The 20,583-nt window shown below is 52.8% G+C and overlaps 10 protein-coding genes across 10 annotated transcripts; 3 read left to right on the forward strand and 7 right to left on the reverse strand.

The window, feature by feature from the left end:
* Nucleotides 1-21: 21 nt before the first annotated feature.
* PG985_005160 (uncharacterized protein) lies at nucleotides 22-732 on the reverse strand (the record flags this gene model as incomplete). Its single annotated transcript, XM_066824929.1, has 1 exon — nucleotides 22-732. The coding sequence occupies one exon, from the start codon at nucleotides 730-732 to the stop codon at nucleotides 22-24; it is 711 nt and encodes a 236-aa protein (XP_066688089.1).
* Nucleotides 733-1,303: 571 nt separating this feature from the next.
* PG985_005161 (uncharacterized protein) lies at nucleotides 1,304-2,011 on the reverse strand (the record flags this gene model as incomplete). The annotated part of the gene is made up of 1 exon (XM_066824930.1): nucleotides 1,304-2,011. One exon carries the CDS (start codon nucleotides 2,009-2,011, stop codon nucleotides 1,304-1,306), a length of 708 nt encoding a protein of 235 aa, XP_066688090.1.
* Nucleotides 2,012-2,065: 54 nt separating this feature from the next.
* On the reverse strand, nucleotides 2,066-3,082 carry PG985_005162 (Vegetative incompatibility protein HET-E-1; the record flags this gene model as incomplete). The annotated part of the gene is made up of 1 exon (XM_066824931.1): nucleotides 2,066-3,082. One exon carries the CDS (start codon nucleotides 3,080-3,082, stop codon nucleotides 2,066-2,068), a length of 1,017 nt encoding a protein of 338 aa, XP_066688091.1.
* Nucleotides 3,083-4,648: 1,566 nt separating this feature from the next.
* PG985_005163 (uncharacterized protein) lies at nucleotides 4,649-6,825 on the reverse strand (the record flags this gene model as incomplete). The annotated part of the gene is made up of 6 exons (XM_066824932.1): nucleotides 4,649-5,661; nucleotides 5,727-6,020; nucleotides 6,082-6,286; nucleotides 6,357-6,415; nucleotides 6,487-6,722; nucleotides 6,803-6,825. The coding sequence occupies 6 exons, from the start codon at nucleotides 6,823-6,825 to the stop codon at nucleotides 4,649-4,651; spliced, it is 1,830 nt and encodes a 609-aa protein (XP_066688092.1).
* Nucleotides 6,826-7,964: 1,139 nt separating this feature from the next.
* On the forward strand, nucleotides 7,965-10,297 carry PG985_005164 (AAA family ATPase; the record flags this gene model as incomplete). The annotated part of the gene is made up of 5 exons (XM_066824933.1): nucleotides 7,965-8,122; nucleotides 8,335-8,548; nucleotides 8,606-9,190; nucleotides 9,264-9,441; nucleotides 9,501-10,297. The coding sequence occupies 5 exons, from the start codon at nucleotides 7,965-7,967 to the stop codon at nucleotides 10,295-10,297; spliced, it is 1,932 nt and encodes a 643-aa protein (XP_066688093.1).
* Nucleotides 10,298-10,616: 319 nt separating this feature from the next.
* Nucleotides 10,617-11,702, reverse strand: PG985_005165 (uncharacterized protein; the record flags this gene model as incomplete). The annotated part of the gene is made up of 4 exons (XM_066824934.1): nucleotides 10,617-11,214; nucleotides 11,276-11,353; nucleotides 11,429-11,510; nucleotides 11,588-11,702. The coding sequence occupies 4 exons, from the start codon at nucleotides 11,700-11,702 to the stop codon at nucleotides 10,617-10,619; spliced, it is 873 nt and encodes a 290-aa protein (XP_066688094.1).
* Nucleotides 11,703-12,801: 1,099 nt separating this feature from the next.
* On the reverse strand, nucleotides 12,802-13,879 carry PG985_005166 (uncharacterized protein; the record flags this gene model as incomplete). The annotated part of the gene is made up of 2 exons (XM_066824935.1): nucleotides 12,802-12,905; nucleotides 13,009-13,879. 2 exons carry the CDS (start codon nucleotides 13,877-13,879, stop codon nucleotides 12,802-12,804), a joined length of 975 nt encoding a protein of 324 aa, XP_066688095.1.
* A 353-nt stretch (nucleotides 13,880-14,232) lies between these two features.
* PG985_005167 (cutinase-domain-containing protein) lies at nucleotides 14,233-15,243 on the reverse strand (the record flags this gene model as incomplete). Its single annotated transcript, XM_066824936.1, has 3 exons — nucleotides 14,233-14,574; nucleotides 14,646-14,807; nucleotides 14,869-15,243. 3 exons carry the CDS (start codon nucleotides 15,241-15,243, stop codon nucleotides 14,233-14,235), a joined length of 879 nt encoding a protein of 292 aa, XP_066688096.1.
* A 2,406-nt stretch (nucleotides 15,244-17,649) lies between these two features.
* PG985_005168 (carbohydrate-binding module family 50 protein) lies at nucleotides 17,650-18,330 on the forward strand (the record flags this gene model as incomplete). Its single annotated transcript, XM_066824937.1, has 3 exons — nucleotides 17,650-17,706; nucleotides 17,803-18,192; nucleotides 18,310-18,330. 3 exons carry the CDS (start codon nucleotides 17,650-17,652, stop codon nucleotides 18,328-18,330), a joined length of 468 nt encoding a protein of 155 aa, XP_066688097.1.
* A 752-nt stretch (nucleotides 18,331-19,082) lies between these two features.
* Nucleotides 19,083-20,442, forward strand: PG985_005169 (uncharacterized protein; the record flags this gene model as incomplete). The annotated part of the gene is made up of 4 exons (XM_066824938.1): nucleotides 19,083-19,277; nucleotides 19,357-19,635; nucleotides 19,701-20,268; nucleotides 20,333-20,442. The coding sequence occupies 4 exons, from the start codon at nucleotides 19,083-19,085 to the stop codon at nucleotides 20,440-20,442; spliced, it is 1,152 nt and encodes a 383-aa protein (XP_066688098.1).
* Between the last annotated feature and the right edge of the window lie 141 nt (nucleotides 20,443-20,583).

Raw genomic sequence — 20,583 nt, forward strand, 5'->3', positions numbered from 1 at the left:
TCCTCGAGTAGGGCTAGGTTTTCAGTCGCCACCCTTCATGGCCCAGTCTGCCGCAGCAATAGCATGGATATGCGTCGTGTCGAACACCGGCAACCCGCACCGCTCCTCCTCGTCCTTGCCCAGCAGCAGGCCGATTTCCGTGCACCCCAAAATGAGGCACTCAGCCCCCGCCGCCTTCAAATCCGCAATGACGGCCAGGTACGCCGCCCGCGACGCCTCCTTGATAATACCGTTACAGAGCTCCTGGTAAATAATGTCATGGACCACGGCCCGCCCCGCCTCATCGGGCGTCACGACCCGCAGCCCGAACCGGTCCGCGAGCCGGGCCTTGTAGAACTCCTTCTCCATGGTGAAGCGCGTGCCCAACAGGCCCACGGTGCGGAACCCGGCCGCGGCGACGCGCTCGGCCGTCGGGTCGGCGATGTGCAGCAGGGGCAGCCGCGACGCCGCCTCGATCCCCTCCGACACGAAGTGCATCGTGTTGGTGCAGAGGACGACGGCGTCGGCGCCGGCGCGCTGCAGGGCCGCGGCCGCGTCCTCGAGGAGCTGGCCCGCTTCCGGCCACTGCCCCGCGTGCTGCAGGGCCTCGATCCGCGCGAAGTCGAAGGAGTAGATGACGCAGGGGGCGGAGTGCAGGCCGCCCTGGACGGAGCGCACGCGCCGGTTGATGGCTTGGTAGTATGTCACCGTGGATTCCCAGCTCATACCCCCGAGGAGCCCGAGCGTTTTCATGTTGGCGGATGGCAATATGAGGCTGCGGCGGAAGTAAAATCGGTTGTCAATGTGTCTTGAAGTTGCTCCTTGTTTTGACTTGTGGTAGGCAATTAGTTGGTCGCGGATGCGGGGTAGCAGGTCAGCTTTATGTATTATTCGACGTTGGCTATGTACACGCCCAGCCATTCGAGGCACTAGCGTGCTGACGGTTCGTCGGGCAAGCATGCAGAACGGCTTGTATTAGTTTCCAGCGCTGTTGAATTGGGAAGAATACGACTCTTCCTGCCCGCTGACGAGGATGTCCAGGCACACTGACTTGCGTTGTAATGCTGATTACTTAGCCAAGGTGAGCTGTATTAGGGGACCAGTACCAAAGCTACCACGCCTGTGCCGTGTATGTTAGCACTCTCATTGGTCAGGACCGTCTAATCTTATTACTTTCACAATCTTTAGCGCTCAAAGTGCACTGAAAAAGAAAAGGGTGTACCAAACAGAAATGGATACAAGGTCGAGAACTACATAGCTCTAAATTAACACGTATGTGAAATACTAGACCTAACCAGGCCCTGCCATTAATCAACAAAGTGTCCTACAAGAATTTCTCCAGCTGAATAATGTCACAGTCCTCGTCGTGGTCAAACTCCTCCAGTTGCCCCTCCAATCGTTTCCGGAACGTACCGTCGTCCCTGCGTTCGCCCTCCTTCTTCTCCGGAGGCACCCAGCCGCCGAGCTCTGCGTCTGGCAACAGCGCGCCGATCGGGGGGCCCGGGTTCCGACCGTAGCGGGGCCCGATGATGACCTTGGACTTGCCACCCGCCCCGGCGGCGGGGATGAATTGAACTGAGCGGGTGCGTGCGGAGCGAGGGATGAATATGGTCTCCTTGGGTACCGTGACCTGGAGACGCGGGGTGCCGGCAGTGGTGGTTGCAGCGCCAGACTTTTCCGGGGCCGGGCTCTGATTCACGTGTCTCCACTCGCCCAAGGCCACACGGAAGACGCGGAGGGTCGAGTCGCTCATGGTCACGTACAGGTACGATGGGGTCCAGGTAAACGCGAACGGTAGGGTCGACACGAGCGTTTTCGCGGAGCAGCCCAGATCCACGCTGGTGCTGGCGACCATATTGGGTACAGTGTGGCTAGGATCGGTCGAGGATAACTGCAAGATCATAACGTGCAACGTGATGCATAGCCTAGGTTTGGGTTGTGTGTTCTCGTCCGCACTGGCTTTCTGGGGAGTGCTTGTCGCGGCGTCAATGGTTGACACCCGTAGGAATCCACCACAAGGCGAGAAGGACATGTTGACGCATATTTCGCGAGCTTCGTTTCCCGATGCCAATGTCAGCACTATCATTCACCCATTATCAGAAGCATCAGTCTTACCTTTCTCTGGTGACGTCCTCTTCAGCTTCTGCTCGAAGCACCGGTTATGCTCAAAGTCGGCAAACATGAGAACACTGCCCGTGAACGGCCAAACCACGAGCGAATGCGTTGAATGGATGACGGGAGGCGAGTCGTAAAGAAGGCTGTTGTACTTCTTCCGGATATTGAACCTGCATGTCAGGTCCTGGTTCGAACCGAGTTGGTAGACGGCCAGCTCCTGACGGATCGAAAAGTTATTCCTTGACACAGCCCCGGCAGGCTTTCTGTCAATCATCCGATAAAGCTTGTGGCTGAGGTTGAGGCACCACCGTCCGCGATGTACGCACTTGCTGCATAGGTCGAAGTTGTCCTTGCTGCAAGATGCGCAGTGATACGATTCGTGCCTCGTTTTCCGGTTGCAAGCATCGCATAACACGCGCCCAATTCGTGGTGTGATCCCAAAAGGCTTGGCTTCGTCCAACGGATTCTCAATGAGAATATTATCTTTGGACTCTGAGCCTCCAAGTGAATCTTCGGTCTCGTATCCGTCATCTTCGGACTCCTCGGGGCTGTTTGGTAATTGGAAAAAGGGACTGGTCGGTTTGAGGAAGTCCGAGTCACTCGACTCGTCCTGGTAATCGGATTCCACTTCGATGTTCTGCAGCCCGTCGCTGTCATTGATTTCTTCCTCGGCTGAGAGAAGTTCAATGTCTGATTCCGATTTCTCGTCATCGCTATCTTCACTGTCAGATTCGTCGCTCGATACGTTTTCCGTGTCTGTTGACCCTTCTGTCCATGAGTCCTCGGGGGATGAGAGGTCTGGCAGGTCTTCAGAATCGGGCTCCTCGGATTCCTCAGAGGTCGAATCAGTATCCTCGGAGTCGTCAAAAGAAGTCTCGGGCGCTAGCAAACCCCTATTTTCCCTGATAAATGACTTGACAAAGCGAGGGATAGTGGGTGGCTGTGCGGCTCTTGACCGAGATTGTGACTGGTCCTGGAAATACGACATTCTCTGTCGCGACGCCAATACTCTTCTGGCCTCTCTCTCCATGTGTTGGCTGCTCTCCACGCGGGGTCGAGGAATTCGTCTCCGACAGATCACAACCACTCCATCCCGAGAGCTACCGTCTTCCCCGATGCAGCCTTCCCGAAAGCAACCATCCTCCCAAGAGTCTCCGAAGCGTTTTCCCTTGAGCTCGGTGAACTCTAAGCCACTCTCGTCGCCTGTATTGCGGAAAAAGAACTTGCCCCCGACTCTGAGTAGGGCTGATTCTGGGGAAAGATGAATCGCATCCGATAGGACGATGCAGGAAAAGTCAGGGATAATAGGAAATGAGTTGAAGGTCGCGGAACATTGCGTGGGGTACCTGTCGATACATGTCGCTTTCAGAGAGAATGGCAAAGACTTCTGTCCCATCAGCCGTGGAATGCCCGACGTAATGGACCATCGTTCAAGGTGCACATGAGCTGACTCTCTGGGGACGACAGCGTCAGCAAATCGATTCTTGTCACTCGTCGCCTTCCTCGCCCTCTGGATTTCTGACTTACCCACTCATTGCGGACCACATTACCGTCATTGTACCTCCATCCGGGCTCAAGTGCTGCAATCTGCAACTTTCAACAGTTTCCGTCGGCGCAGTGACCTGGCCAATTTGAAAGGATTTGTAGCGACCGGAATATCTTGAAAGAAAACTCTCTTCGCCGAGAGAACCCCAGAAGCAGCGATCAATTTCCCCCAAGTACTGAGACTTGGGGTTCAATTCCAGGAGTTGGCACCATTCTACCTGGAAGGCAAAATAAGCGCGGGCAAGTTGGCGTTCCTGGTTAAGTATGCAGTATGGCAGAGTCCTTCGGGTGCATCTGGCTTTGTCTGTGAGAGGATCAAAGTCTTGCAGAAAATGGCCCTCCACACAAATGCTTTGGACCTGTAGGCACGTACGGAAGTTTGGGGACATCATGAAAGACTTAACCTCTGCGATGGCATCTTCCATGGTGGTGCTTGGCGGTTGGTTCCCTTTGGATAACCCCGGCTGCAACATATCGCAGTGATGAAACCAGTACTTGGCCGCGTATGATAGAAACCTGTGCGAGACAATCTCCTCTCCATAAGCCGTGTAGAGTTTGCCGTCATTGCGTTTCTCCAATGGTTTAGAGAATCGTGGCTGGCTGAGGTAACGCCGACAGCAATCCCACATTATGCGGCTCTTTACCAATGGACTTTTGACAACCTCCTCTGAGTTATCAAACAAGTATGTCCCCTCTGAGATGTCTGACTTATCAAACAAGTATGTCCAAACAGAAGAATGAGACAAACGCAGAAAGTCGTCATCATCACCACGCTTTCTCCCAATGGCGGGGGTTCGGCGGACCAGCGACTTGCAGCAGTCCACAATCTTGGAGGAGGGAACCAGATCCAAGTCATCAAAGTCGTGGCCGTCGCGTGTGCGAGCAATTACGACTGCCTCGCGTATCTCGCACAGTCGCATGGGTCTCCTGGAAAATGTCAGGATGGATAGGACAATTCTAAACGATGAGTCAGCAATTTTCGTTACTCAGTGCGAGGAAGACAGTGAACCTACTTCCACAGGGGTATATCCTTTCGCGATAAATACCGCTCTTGAATTCGTTTGACAATCCTACCGTAGACGGCTTCCATTGTTTTTGGAAGGCCCCTGTTCATCAAAGCTATTTGGTCTTTGATGCTCTCCGTCTCCGTCTCTGACTCTTCTTCCTTGAGTGCGTTCAACATCATCCGACACCACAGAAAGCTTCCTTCAGCATCCGTTTCTACGGACGAAGTTATGAACGTCTTGAAGACCAAATCATTGAAATCCTTCGTTCCTTGCATCTCAGACTTGATGTATGAGAGTATATCGCCAGCTGTGTCAGCGGTGGTAAGAGATATTTGTGCAATTTTATTCCAATTGGGATCCAGCATCTTGCCTCTTACACTTTGAGTGGCCTGACTGCTGCACCACAATCTGACCTTTTGGGGCAGACCAGTCGCTTGTTTGATCAAAAACTTGACAAAAGAGGGGAGTCCACTGTTGTTGGGGTTGTGATCAGGTGGAGTAGCGGCCAACTCGACTTCATCGAGGCCGTCGATCAAGATGAATGTTATCGGAAGAAGCTGCAGACAATGTCGAATCAATTCCTCGATATTGCACGAATCTGGCCCGTTAGAGATGAGCCGCTCCAGGGACGCAAGATCCTTCATATCCAGGGTTCTGATTCGGTTGAGAAGCTGGTAAGTCAGCGTCCGGATCAGGTAAGATTTCGGCCAATCTTGGCCACTGGTGATGCGTAGAAAGGCTATCCCTTTCTTTGACTCCTCGGACGAGATTGCGTCCGCCACGGAAGCGCAAAGGTATGTCTTTCCCGAGCCGTGCTTGCCGTTCAGCCACAAGATGGGACGCTCGCAGTCCACTCCCTTCCATTTTTGGAATGTCGGGTGTTCCAGGATCCACTTGCATGTCCCAGTTGTCCTGTCGGATAGGATGTCTTGACACAGGTCATTAACGCTGCCATCTCCGATGCCGTTACTTCTGAGCTCTTCTTTGAATTGATACAGGATGTTCACTTCAGTGCCTTGTGTCAGTGAGTGTATTCCAAGTAAAAGGTCAGCGATGAGAATGGCTGTGGGCAAAGCTTACTGAATCTCGTTCGCTCTTCCTCTTTTCTTCGTTCCTCTTCCGTGTCACGAAAGTGCTGTTGGGCTTTCCGCTCCGCCTCGTTTAAGCAACGTTCCAGAGCATTATTGGCAAACTCTGTTCGCGCAATGTTTCGCATTTCCTCATTCGAGATTGACTCTTCTAACACCTTTTCACGCAGTTCCTTGTTCAGCTGGGCTTCAGCGCCGTCGCGGATCCTGCACAGGTGTTTCCAATGGCGCTCTAGGTCATTCACCACGCTGGACAGAGACCGGTTTTCGCGTAACGCAGAGGAGACTGTACTCAAGGTTTAGTAAGCTAGGATAATCATACTGCAGGAGGAATCAAGTGCGCCTACGTGGATTCTCAAGCGTTTTGGTCGCATAATAGTAGAACTCCAAAATACTAGTATATGCAGCTCTCAATATTCTTTGGACAGCCTCTGCACCATACACAGATACGCCATGGACATCTTCGCAATCTGAAAGCCATGCCAAGAATCTTTGGAGATCGTCCACATGGGTTTTGATCTTTTCAAGGTTATCGGCACAGCGACCGGCACACTAAGACCAGAAAAAAAGATGAGCCAACGATGTCGCTCATACAATATGCTTAGCTTAAGGAGAATCTTACCTGAACAAGAATTTTAAGACCTCCCCAGATGAGGGCCATTGGCATGGGCTGAACTTGCACTGTACTCTTGCGTCAGTGCATATATCATACTATGTAGGGACAGCATGAATTGAGAGAAATGAATATATACCGAATACTTCCATCACCCCAGAGTAGTCCTCAAACACTTGAACAACGCCGCGAAAATATCCTCGAACCTGGTGATTTCCAGTCCTTGGTCGCATCAGTGCATCAACCGATTGCCGGAGATCCTCGACTGACGCATTGTTGTTTTGTTCTATGATATCTTCGAAAAAGGCCAGTTGCTTTCTCTTGTGCCTGTCATTTCTCAAGGTGTCCAAGAAGTCTCGCAAAGCAGCGTCATACCTTTAGAGTGTCAAAACAGAATGTCCACTTTGAGGGGCTTTCTAAACATCAGAGCGAAGAAGATTTGAGAGTTCACTTACGCCGTCGACTGTACTTGGGCCATTGCGGCATGGATTGTGGGTCGGGCGTGGAAGGCCTTGCGAGATACACAGGGAGCAGCAGATACTGACTTGGTAGCTGGATGGATCGGAACTTTGTATTATTACAGCGAGTGAAGTCTGGACATAGATGGGTACACAATGCGCACAACGCGAGCCGTGATACAAGTGGCACAGCCTACCTGGAAGCCCGACACCGGCTTGACAGAGTTTTCTCAATGATCTGTTTCACCGGGCGAAAAACAATATCAATCTACGCCCTGAATCGAGCGGGGAAACCATGTTCTAGACCTCATATGATCCGATCATCAACTGACAGAAGAGCCCTCAGCCACCAACGAATGTACCTGTATCTGCAAGTTTCCGCCAATGCGCCTTACGCTGCCGTGGCCTTAGAAGCAGGCTATGAGCTTGCATAATGCATGGGCCGAGGCCTCCGGCCAAGGCTGATCAGTGTACACAGAATGATAGGTAATAGACATTTGATTGCTGCACTGCCAAGTCTCTGTCTACCGGTCTGTTGAAGCCAATGATCTCAAGAAGCCGTACAAAATCCCGGCCATTCTCTCCACTCTTCATGCATGGGGACTAGTTTTGTGTGACCACCCTGAACATCGAAGTGGTGGCAGTGCGACAAGGCAAACTTGCAAACAAGGGAAAAGACGGAAGATACAGGAACGAACGCTACCACAGACACTCAATCATGATCGAAAACATGCCACTGAGGGGTTTTTCTATCCAATAGCCTCATAGATAATCCGCCATATCTTGGCTGCATTCACAGCCTACCTTGATGTGCACAGAAAGCTGCTCTGCTGTGGAAGAAAAGCATAGTCAATAGCTGAATATGAAACGAGGCAGATCTTTCAGATGGCCTGATCTTAAGCTAACCAAGAAGCGAGGCATACAGCAAGGCATACAACAAGGCATACAGCAAGGTATACAGCAAGGTATACAGCAAGGCATACAGGCCTCCCGCCAGGCGTTCTGGAAAAATACTGTCAAGTACCTGTGACTCTGTTGGCCTCCATATCAAAGGTGTATCAAATATATCAATACCCCCAGGAAGGCTGGCTGAAACACCGGGCATCAAAAGAGGGTGTCCACTTCGGCAAATCAAAGGCCTCCAGTAACTCAATGCAGGATGTCTTCGTCACCCAACACCATTCACGACCAACCTTCGAGTGGAGAGGTCGAGTCAAAGGCCTCGGTCCCTGAGGCCGAAGAGGATGGTGTAAAGGACGGGAATGATGCCCAAGTTACAAAGGAGAGTCGAAAGAAGATTCTCCGTGTTGATCGAATGTAAGTCGAAGAAGCCTGTTCGTTATATGCTACACTGAATGGTTGATGGGCTAACAATTTGAAGCTGGGACAAGTAGGTCTTATTGCTCTCTATCTTTTCATGTCGCACTCCAGGCAATCCAACTCAGCGTCGCAATTGCCGATGGCTGATCACTGGCCATGCTCCGCATGTCCTGGGATGAATTCGTAGGAGCCTAACAAGCTATTCATAGGAAGTCCCGCAAATACCGTTATGTCAAGACCGCCAAACCGAAGAGCAGCAAGAAGTTCGGTCGGAATGTTGTAACGGTCGCTAGAATCATCAGCGTCCAAGGTGTTTTCACTGGAGAGTATCATGTTGAGATCTATGGCGCTTTCTTGCCCGCCATCTTCGCTGAGATCTACAAGAACATCGAAGGGCTGTCGTTCCCAACACCCATAACCTTGGTACAACTGCCCGCCAACCGATATAGAAAGATGTTCCACTAACGTAGCAAATGATAGACTACGTCCAAATTACGACTCCTCTTTCACGCCATGGTTCCTCTCCAGAAGTTGTTGGTCTCACAGGGAAAGATGGAAAATCCGAATCTACAGATGATTTTCGAGTTGGAAGCGGTTCTGGAATTCACTAGCGACCACTTTTCCAACGAGATCAGGGCTTTGAACAACCTCCCAGAGAACCACATCGAGTATGATGTCATATGGACGCTGTTCCCACCTGGCATACTTGTACACTCTGTGGATGCACTCCAGCAGCCGAAAATTTGTCGACTACGAAGCATACCAGAGATTGTCAAGAAACAGGACGGATCGACAATGTGGGTCCTATACATGGAATACATGGATTTCAATGGCGTTCATCTTGGCACTGTCAGAACCGCCGGTACCATTGAAGAATTCGGAGGTACAATACCCATTTCTGCACTATCTCTCCAACCCCTGGAGAGACATCCGAACTACCATGATCTGCAAGGTACCTTGACAAAACGGGGAGAAAGGCTCCTGGCGCTGCACGGTCGACATCTACAAGAGTACCAAGGCCACGCTCTTCAGGAGGGCGAGGGAGGAAAACTGATCAAGTTCAATGTGAGTAATAACTGCCCACACTATTGCGGTGTTTTCAGAAGCTATGTTATAGAAGTGTGTCTGCTAATTGTAGATATGCAAGTCTCATGGTCGAGTAATGCTTGACCCCGCCGTCCTTGATCGACACCACCCAAACAACAACCTCCTTCCAAATATCACACGGCCGATAAGGCGCAACAAGATGACATCGGAGCTGAAAATGATGCTGAATCCATTGCTGTATGGGTTCAGTTTAGGTGACAAAATCTGGGGTAGGTGATTTGTGATTGACAGGCCTGAGTTGAAGGGTTACAATTGACATTTTACACAGGGAAATTTGCTGAGTCTTCTCTCAGTTCTGTCGAATGGAATGATTCGATTATTCAATCACTCGTTGTTCCAGAAGAAACAAAAGACTTCATCAAAGTACTCGTCAAGCAACAGGGCAGCGAGGAAGTCAGAAGCTCCTTCGATGACATTGTCAAAGACAAGGGCAAAGGTCTGATTGGACTTCTCGTCGGACCCCCTGGAGTGGGGAAGACGCTCACAGCAGAAGTCATGGCCGAAGTATCCCACAAAGCTCTCTACACGATAAGCTCGGGTGAGCTAGGCGAGGGCCCCAACAGCGTTATGGAAACGCTAGCTAGCGTGATGGAGCTAGCCGAAGCTTGGAACGCAGTGCTGCTCCTCGATGAGGCCGACGTCTTTCTCACCGAGCGTGACAACACCAACCTCTCGCGAAATGCAATCACCTCCGTCTTCCTCCGCAATCTCGAGTATTTTCAGGGCATCATGTTGCTAACCACCAACCGCCTGGCGAGCTTCGACCCTGCCTTCCAGAGCCGCATCCATTTCTGCCTCGAGTACCCTGACTTGGCGCCGGAGGCTCGAGCTGGCATCTGGCGTATCTTCCTATCCAAGATAACCAAATCGACAGATCTGGACGTTCAGGTGGGGGAACCTGAGATCCAGGAACTGTCTTCCCTCACTTTGAACGGTCGCCAAATCAAAAACGTGATGAGCATATCAAAGACGTTCGCCCAAAACCGGAAGACGGACATAACGCTGGACACGATCCAGAATGCCATCAAATTCTCCCAGAGCGGCTGGGGAATTGGCAAAAAGTAGAACTGAGTTTAGATTGCTGTACCACTCAGTTTCTAGGGTATTGCAAGTGAAGCTGTCTCTTCTATCTAGTCTTATTTCCTTGTTATCTTTTTCGAGGGATCGTCAAAATTGCCATTAGATTCAAAACTTAACTGTTCCGTCTGACGTCTCAAACTGAACATACATTTCACATGAGTATCAACTTCTTGATACAGAAGGCATATTCACTTCCGGATGACGGTAGAGTGGCTTGATCAAGAAAATGCGACGTGAGTATTGCGCAAAGTGACTCTACACATCCACCGCAGAGTAGAGATAGACTTTCTCCGTCTGATTGTTACTACGCGTGGTAATCCAATTGACCGGCCACATGTCCCCAGAACTCTTGCACCAGCTCCTTCTGGCCAGCGGGGGCGCCACGCACCGCCATGTATCTGCGTCCATCGAGCGTGGCCTCCCATCCGCCCGGGTTCGTGTCGACCACGATCCCGCCCGCCTCAGACAGGATCAGCCAGCCCGCCGAGACGTCCCACGCGTAGGCCGCGCCCTCCCAGTACAGATCCAGCGCCCCGCTGGCCACCAGGGCGAAGTTGAGCGCGGCGCTGCCGGTGCTGCGCAGGCTGTGCACCATGGCGCCCCCGTCCTCGACGGCGCGGGCCAGCGCCACGAACGTCCGCTGCTTGACCTCGAAGTTGGGGCCGCGACGGTCCGCGCCCCACTCGACCGCCACCAGCGCGTGCTGCAGCGTCGTCAGCGGCTCCGGCTCGCGCCGGAGCGGCAGCGGCGTCGTCAGGTCCACAAAGCTGCCCTGCCCCTGGATGGCCGTGTACAGGGACCGGAGAAAGGGGTTGTAGATGACCCCGACGACGGGCTTCCTGTCTATGACGAGCGCGAGAGACGTGCATACCCACGGGAACCCGTGTACAAAATTGGCAGTGCTGCGTATATGATCAGGAAAAAGGGGGGTCGACTATCCATCCTCCTTTGTTCCATACTTACCCATCAATAGGATCGCACACAAAGACGGGCTCGGCTCCCAGCTTGGCTCCAGGGGTGTACGACTCCTCACCGTAGAAGCTGGAGAGTACGGGTCAGCCCAAGAAAGAAAGAGAACGTTTAAACAAGGACAGCAAGCCTATGTAGATTACTGACCCCATATCCGGGAATTGAGCAGCCAATGTTGTCTGGATGTACTGTTCCACCGCTTGGTCTGTCTCCGTCACGAGATCGGTCGCTTTAGTGAGTGACCTTGTGTCAATGTCATGGTCGATGAAAGACCTGGGCGCAGGTAGCGAATAGTGTATGGCATACTGTTCTTCTTTGACCCCGCAGCATGAACGCGCGGGGTTGCTGACAGGATCATGTGGCCGGCCTGCTTGGCGACGTCTACAAGCACATCGTGAACGGCTTGGAGATCGGGCGACATGGTGATTGCTGAGTGTGTAGTGTATAGCAGCTGAAAGAAAATAAGGGGCCCGAACGAGAATGAAATACTGTTTGCAAAGAAACATCAAACCAGGCGGGAAACTTGCGGATGCTCAAGTGCTTACGTCGGATGCCTCTACGATGTAACATATATAACCTACATGTAGATCAATTACCATCTTTTGCTCAAAGCACACATGCACGTATTCTCAGCCCACTCTTCCCTGCAATGGCCCCATGCCCCGCATTCATTCGGAGTTTCCAAGGTCTCTAATTCACCTGACCATGGCATAGAGGGGGAGGAGACAATGATCCCCAACATGAACCCAACAATTAGGGCAATTGTGTCTATAACAGTGAATATGCCGACTAATAAGCCCAGGTCCCCGGCGCCCGTTGGTGGCTACTCGTGGAACTACATTGCCTCTGTTCAGGGGCTACCACAGCTGGTAGTACCTAGTAAGCTATTTTGCTTCTACCGTACGAAGCCAAACACATGCTGATATCCCGGATTTGATATTGTTGGAAGCATACCCTACGATAGTCGGATTAGAAACCGGACGGTGCAACTGCTGGTCGTTGGCACAATTTTGGGTGCAGCCGGTAAGTCGGGCCATGTTTCCGAGCACTCTCAACGTCTCTAATATGATAATTTGCTAACTCTACTTACGAAAGTGACAAGTTGCTTATTCAAATCGTAGGAAATCATCTTCACAATGGCAAATGGCTGACCAGTATTTATACCGGGTGGAAAGTGTTCGAGCAGACAAGTAAAAGCTATAGCATCCCTGGGCAACCGATATGGTCCAGGATCATGTAGAATGGCGCCAACACTGCTGGGATTTCACACCGTGTTCCCCTTATTTCCGTAGTTTCTCTCGGGGGTAGCCTTGTCGTTGTTTGCGTAATGTCCGACTGGCTTTTAGTATATTACGTTTCTGATATCTTCTCGAAATTCTGTATTGGAGAACAGGGAAACGTGCAATCGCGCTCATTAAGAATATTGAATACATTTTACAAGATTATGAAACAAAACATAGTCATGCAATACAAACTTTCACGTTGAGATTCATTCAACACTGGTGGTCGTAAGGAAGCCTTTATCCCCGATAGCTAAGGTGAGGCTTCAGAATCTTCAAGATCTCGTCCCAGGTCTCACGGTAAAGCTTGTGGCCCCCGTTCGCTTTCCAGTAAATCTCCAGGGCTAGTCGCGTGTCAGTTACATATCCGGGTTGAGATAATGACAACGTGCATGAAAGAGGTGACTTACGGGAAGAACTCATCATCCCTCCAGAATTTCCCATTACTCTCCGGACCCAGCCCAGTGGCCGTAATCAAGGACCGGCTCCCCTCCTCGGCGCTGCGGCTCAGGGGCAGCAGCGAGACCTTAGCCATGATCCGCTGCACGAAGGGGAAATCGCGCTGCATGTTGGTGCGGCACATGCCCGGGCAGCACGCGTTGATGACGACGTCCCGGGTATCGAAATCCGGGTGCTCGATCAGGCCGCGGATCGCGAACCACGCCGCCAGCTTGGCCAGGTAGTACTGCCTCGTCACGTCGAACTTGGCGCGGTCGTTCAGGCTCCCGAGCAGCGTCTGGTCGCTGCCGGCGTCGGGCAGTATTTTGGGCTCGACGACGTGGGAGGCTAGGCTGTTGAGGAAGCAGAGATGGGGTAGCGAGGCAGAGGTTGCTCCGTCTGGCGAGGCCGCTGCGCGGAGTCTTGGCAGGAGGAGCAGTGCTAGTAGCGTGTTTGATAACACGTTGACCTGCGTCGTCATTTCGTACCCGTCCGGGCTGGTCCGGAAATTCGGGACGGCGACGCCAGCGCAGAGCAGGACCACATCAAGTCTTTGACCTGGGAGTCGCGCGTCGAGGCGGTCTATGAAGGCCTTGACGGAGGCGAAGCTCGAGAGCTCGAGGACCAGCGGGATGATGTCGAGGTTGGTCTTGAGCACTTCTTGCTCAATGGCGGCCTTGGCGGCCTCCCCCTTTTCCGTGGACCGCACAGCGAGGATGAGGGGCGAGGCCCCCAAGGTGGCGTACTTGACGGCCGCGGCGTAACCGAGGCCCGAATATGCGCCTGTCACGAGGACGGCTTTGTTGCGGAACGACAGTTCGGCTGGGGGCTGGTGCGGGGGGTTTCTGGCTTCCCGCCAGAGGGCGCTGGGTGTGGTCATCTTATTGGGTTCGGAAAGAAAAGAAATATGAAAAACAAAAAAGAGTAGATCGTGAGAATTACTGTTGATATTGATAAAAATACGACAAAACATATCGGTATCCATTTCTGAGCCGATGGTTATCCTCCAACATACGCCTTTTTCTTTATCCCTTGCATCAATGTTGGATCCTCCCGAGGACATCGGCTGACATCCAACCAATGGGATGGTTGTGTTGGTTATTGTGCATAATCCCTCCGTCGCATTCGGATTGATCCAACATCCTTGCATCATAAGACATATTTGGTATCGAAAATGAGTGAATTATTGAAGAACCCAAGTACGTTTAGGTATATTCTCAGGAGTTGAGAGAATTATGCGCACAGCACCATCATTAAAGGAAGCGCCACCCAGACCGCCCCCCAGCCGCTCAACAGTCCTGCGGTCAACACCGAGTCGGCGCCGGACTGCTTGTCCTGGCCGGCCACGATCAGCTTGTCGGAGACCGGTTCCTCGTCCTCCAAGGGCGGCGGCGGCGGCATCTCGGCCAGCTTCTTCTGCACGAAGGCCAGGGCCTCGCGGCCGTACCGCTGCCCGTACGACTGGTGCGCCTCCGTCGAGTTGCCCTTGGCGCAGAACGGGTCGTCCGAGTCGCAGTAGGACTGGATCCGGGACCCGAAGTCGGCGCACTTGAAACCTTCCGGACGGGCGGCGAACTGATGAAGGGGCATGTGTAAGTGGGCTGTCAGGATATGATGGGTAAGGGGGGGACGAGGGAGAAACGTACGCCGCTTTCTGTGGCTGTCCCGACGTTGTACTCTAGGCCGTCAACGTGGCGGGGGTTGCCCATGAGTATGATGGCTGCAACGCGGCCGTCCATTACGTTCGCGACCTTGGGCGCCTGAGGATTGTCCCCGCCGCAAAATGCGTTGTCCATAATCTGAGCGCCCTGTTTGATTGTGAGTTAGCTATACATGTGTGTTATCGGTTGTTGGTATTTGGAAACGTACCTGCGAGTATCCCACCATGACGAGCAGGGCCTCGGGGCACATGTCGACGAACGACTTGGTCTGGCGCACCACGGCCTGGGTGCCCTCTTCCGCGCTCGCCGCATACGCCTTGTTGTCGTCGCCGGCCGCCGGGTAGATGATGCCCTCGGCCGTGGCGGACCCGTTGTGGGCGCCGAGGATGGCGTCCACGACCGACTTGGTGGAGCCGAACCCGGGCGGCTGCAGCGTCTCGCGCGCGCCGAACACGTGGATCTTGGGGCAGGTAATGACTCGCGACCGGTGGGGGTTGTCGGCGGCAATGGCCGCCGCATTCGCCGTCTGGGAGACGGCGAGGATCGCCGTGGCGACGTGGCGGACGGTGGATTGGTGCTGCATGATTATTGGGTTTTTTCTTTTTTTTTTCCAAAGAAAGCCTGTTTCGTTGGGTTCGAAGTTTTGGGTTGTTTTATTAATTAAAGTGGTATTAAACGGGCGTATGAGAATAGAAAACGAGACTCGGGTGGTTCATCAGAGACAGACACGAACTCTGGCAGGGCGCCCTTGGTTTTATCTACCCATTCATTTGAGCAGGGCAACTTTAACAATAGCCGAGTAAGGTGCTGAGAGATTCGCGACGTTGACGCCCAGATGTTTCCGGTCATGTAACCGGCTGTCGCTGAGCCGGCTGGGCTTGACATCGACCTTGGGCTGGGCTTGGCATGCAGGCTAAGCATTTCCCGCGAGGAGTGGCAGGCCGGGTTTTGGGACAACCATTTTCTGCCCTGTCTCCTTGGTTTTGGCAGTCTCGCACCGCCGCGACGGTCAAACATAAGGAAGACGGCGCCAAGGTAAACGACCAAAGTTTGTACTGCCAAAAAAGGATCTCCGGCTCGTTTCTCTGGGCGAGTTATGCCCTGGGTTTTATTTGCCAAACGTCGAAATAGGCTTTTGGCAAGGCGAATGGGGGCGAGGCCGACGGCGCATTGCCGTGTTCCAGTGTGCTGTTTGATCGTCGGAGCTGTTCATGTGTGGCGGTGGTCTTGGCATTCTTCTTTTTTTGGTAGACGATCAGCACTCTGGCTTTTAGCCCGACGTCGAAACAAGCGTCGAGACCGTCCGAGTCAAGGGATATTCCGAAGGCATATGCGCTTTATTATCCGAATTCGAAGGGGGGTCAAAGGTGGCAGGATCGATTCATGGCTGCGTTTTGCTTCGACCCCCTGGGCTCAACTTAAGGTTCGACAGACAGACAGAGACAGCACGTCAGATCAGATCGAGTCTGAACGTTTGAACATGGGACATAAAACGGACGACTGTCATTGCAAAATGAGATCTGGAGCTTCGCCCCTACAGTCACAAAATCTCGTCATATTGTGAGCCTGTCATGGGTTTACCCACCAGTGATGCTCATGCCTTATGGTGTCCGAATTCAGCAAACGGCATTCCCCATAGGACGTAGCCAGACCCCGTGGGTCTTGCGGGGGTGGATATAGAACCACATTAACGCTCATTTAAAAGTCATCATCCACGTGGTGTAGCTGATCATGGCTTCTTACTATACTGAGGCAGTTGGGGCTACCTGTTGCAGAAACGGTGACCACAGATTCTTTCTTCTGTTAGTTTGTAATTATAGATAGTCAATAAGAGTATAAGTAGTAAATTACAACATCCAAATATGCCCCTGTAATGAGTAATAGACGGTCTTTGGACAGCTGGCAACATATCGTACCAAGCAAACACATGAAGTAGGAAAGGGGCAAATCAAATCGATATAAATAGACTCTAGGCCACTTCGGTCAGTACGAACACCAAGATCCAGACTCTCAGGTGTCAGGGTCGGCTTGCTTGGCAAAGACCTTGGGGCAAAGTGATGCCTCATGATATAGGAATATCCCGGCTGGAACTTGGCATACTAGACAGATGTATGGTCTGTCGCCCCTTTTTGTTGAAACCACATGTCGTACATGGAACTAAAAGAGGAAACGGAGGCAAAGAGTAGTAGATGCCAAACAGAACTTTCATAAAACAAATTTGAGCTTGACAGAGAATGTTGTCCATCGTCAAGCTATACATGTTGCAGATACCTCTCTCTTGGCCGAGGCATGATGTATCCCAGGTGTAGGGGGGTCAGTATGATCGCAGAAATAGAGTTCGGACCACTCATGTCGCCTGGGTTTCTCCGTCTCTGGACTAGTTCTCGGGGTCTGCTTAGCTAATACAAAATACTAGCATGGAGTCGTGTAAAAGTCAACATCCACAACAGGGACGCGGCGGCAATATCCGTGAGGTTATGGGGATCTTGCACCACCAAGCCAAATATATTGAACTTAGATTGAAGCAAGCAGCACCGCCCAAGGAAATGTCTCGGTATCCTGTAGTCAATCATTATACGAGAAGTATATCTTATTGCTCAGCGAACTCTGAGCGCCCCTTGGCATCAAACACCCGACCGAGTATACCGTATGCGGACATGCCGGAGCCCAATTCGGTCAAGCCGGAGAGCCCAGGCTCATCCAACGTATCCTACTGTCATCGTATACCATGATCTCGTGGATTGAAGGCCGAGTCTAATCATGCGTAGAGAGCCGCGGCTCTACGTGGCACTTGAAGATTTGGGTGGGATTCGCGACTACAAATACCCTCCTCGGGAGCCTTGTAGAATGAATGACCTTTTCCTCCTCATCAGTCCAACTGTACCCACATTCGCTCACATTCGCTCAATACTTGCACTTTGCAGTAATCAGTCACTCGTTCACTCTCCAGTTCAACATCTTCAGATCACTCTAATACCCAACCGCCAACATGCGTACCGCTACCTTCACCCTCATCGCCACCGCTGCCCTCGCGGCCGCCCAGCCCGTAAGTGACGAACAATTTCATCTCCTTCCTTTCCTAGTAACCAGGTCGCCAACGCAACGGCCCAAGACATGGCGGACTGACTCCTTTCTCCGACAGACCTTCGTCGACCAGCGGGCCGACACCTGCGCCGCCGGCTCGTCGGTGCTGTACACGGTGCAGTCGGGCGACACGCTGACGCGCATCGCCGCGGCGCTCGGCTCGGGCATCTGTGACATCGCCAAGGCCAGCGGCCTCGCCAGCCCGGACTACATCCTCAACGGCGCCGAGCTGACCGTGCCCGTCAAGGTCGCCAGCCCGGACAACAAGTCCTGCCTCAAGCAGGCCGCCCCCGCCACCGCCGTCTGCGTTACCGGCGGCGCCGGCACCTACACCATCAAGTCCGGCGACACCCTCTACCTCGTCTCCGTTTCCCTCGGCATCACCCTCGACTCCCTCCTGGCTGCCAATAAGGGCGTGGTTCCGGAGAACCTCAACGTCGGCGACAAGGTACGTGGGAAACATGACTCCCTCGCCCTAACCATAACCCCGGACCCCAAACTCCTTTTTTCGTAACCCTTCCTTCGATGTCATGTGCAGTGTGCTAACCTTGATGGGCGGTAACAGATCAACGTTCCCACTTGCTAAATGGGGAACATTGGACCCTGCGGCAGCTTTTGGTGGAATGATAAGGGGTAGCGCGCAACCTATTGATTGTAACCCGATCTCCTAGTTACTCAATACAATATACTGCGATCTGAGAACCAAAAAGCAGTCTTCGTGTTTACGGGGACCCAGTGAATGAATGCACAAGTACTTGATCAACCGAACTGCCCGTCTCATGAGTTGAGATGAAGTTCAATTAATTGACCGATCTTTGTCGGCCAGTGAACTCTAGTGTTAGTCGGGGAAAGCCAATGCAGGTACGGACGGTCCACTATAGAAGCTTATCGATTTGATGTATGGCGCTGTAAAAGGAAGGAGGTAGCCCGTCGTGGCGTCATGGGGTGGGCAAGCTCCTTGTTGCGACTCGGCGGGGAAAAGCTCCAGGCTGCAGGCTGCAGGCTGCTGGCTCCAGCGTCCAATACTCCATTTGGGCGGTCCAGTAGCGGCCCTTGTTTGGGCTTGATGCCCCCGGCAACTCTGGATGACCCGTCCGTTGCTTATCGCGTGACACCCAATTCCAATCAATCGACCCGGGCTACCACGTCAGCTGTGCTACCCCCATTATCTCTCCCATCAACCATCTCCAATCAATCCATCCTCCCTTTTAGTCGCTATCTATATCCATAGAGCACGTTGGGTTAGAATAAGACAGCCGCTGCATTTTAGTTTCATCGCCATCAAGGTATCAATAAATCTCCCATCGGCATCTCTTCTGCAAACCCATCACCATCATCATGAAGGGCCCATCGCTTCTCGCTTTGTTGCTGCCGGCAGTCGCAAGCGCTCGCTTCATCGAAGCCGACGAGGTCAGCCGGCTTATCCTCCACCCCGAAGGCATCGCCACCGAGCCTGCAGAGCAATTCCTCGTGGAGCTGTCGCCGGGAGTTACAAAACTGGTGACCGAGGAGCAGAAATGGGAGCTGCGCAGAGTAAGTCGACTAATACCGCCATCACTCCGCTACTACTTGTGGTACTGTCATCAATACTGACTACGAGTCATCGCGATAGAATGGCCAGCGCTTCATGGACATCACCGAGCACGAGGGCCTCGGCACCCAGATTCTCGCCTCCAAGTCGAAGCCCGTCTTCCCGACCAAAGTCTCGCAGCAATCCGACGTCAACCCCATGCTTAAGAACTTGACCAAGACTCTGATGCGCGAGCACCTTGAGAAGTTCACGAGTTTCCACACGCGATACTACAAGTCCGACTACGGTCGCCAGAGCTCCGAGTGGCTGCTGAAGACGGTCCAAGATACGATCAAGGACGCCGGTGCTGACAAGCACGGTGTCTCGGCTAAACACTTCCCCACTCTTGGGGCCAAAACTCCATCATCGCGACCATTCCCGGCCAGTCCAACTCGACTGTCGTGATTGGCGCCCATCAAGACTCCATCAACCTGTGGTTCCCCTCGATGCTTGCAGCACCCGGTGCTGACGATGATGGCTCCGGTACCGTCACGATCCTCGAGGCGTTCCGCGTCCTCCTCCAGTCCGAGGACATTATCAAGGGCAAGGCTCCCAACACTATTGAGTTCCACTGGTACAGCGCCGAGGAAGGTGGTCTCCTTGGTAGCCAGGCCATCTTCTCCGACTACGCGCAGAACAAGCGCGACATCAAGGCCATGCTTCAGCAGGACATGACTGGATTCGTCCAGAAGACCAAGGACGCCGGCAAGCCCGAGAGTGTCGGCGTCATCATGGACTTTGTTGACCCGGGCCTGACCGCTTTCATCAAGAAGGTCATTGAGGAGTACTGCCAGATCCCTTGGGTCGAGACCAAGTGCGGCTATGCTTGCTCCGACCACGCCTCTGCTTCCAAGGCCGGCTACCCGTCTGCCTTTGTTATCGAGTCTGAATTCAGCGAGTCGGACGACCACATCCACGGCACCGAGGACCTCATCAGGTATCTGTCGTTTGACCGTAAGTACCTCATTCTGTAAAACGTCTCACCCTCGAGAGCATCCGCTAATCCATGGTGACGCAGACATGCTGCAGCATGCTAGAATGACGCTTGGCCTGGCCTATGAGCTCGGCTTCACAGACTTTGCTAAGCTGGAGAAGGGCGAGCAGTCGATGAATGAGAATGAGCTGTAGACGGCCGCAATCGGCGATATACACAATAGAAGTTTTGGAAGAGATCCTGGATAGATTGGCAAAGTCCCAGGCGAATTCGAAGAGCCGAAGAAGAGTGGTTTGCGCGCGATAGAATGAAACGGCTTAGTCAACCCACAATGA

This window comes from Apiospora marii (assembly GCF_038362585.1).
Source record: "Apiospora marii strain CBS 49790 chromosome Unknown utg000003l_segment0_segment0, whole genome shotgun sequence".
Lineage (NCBI taxonomy): Eukaryota > Fungi > Ascomycota > Sordariomycetes > Amphisphaeriales > Apiosporaceae > Apiospora > Apiospora marii.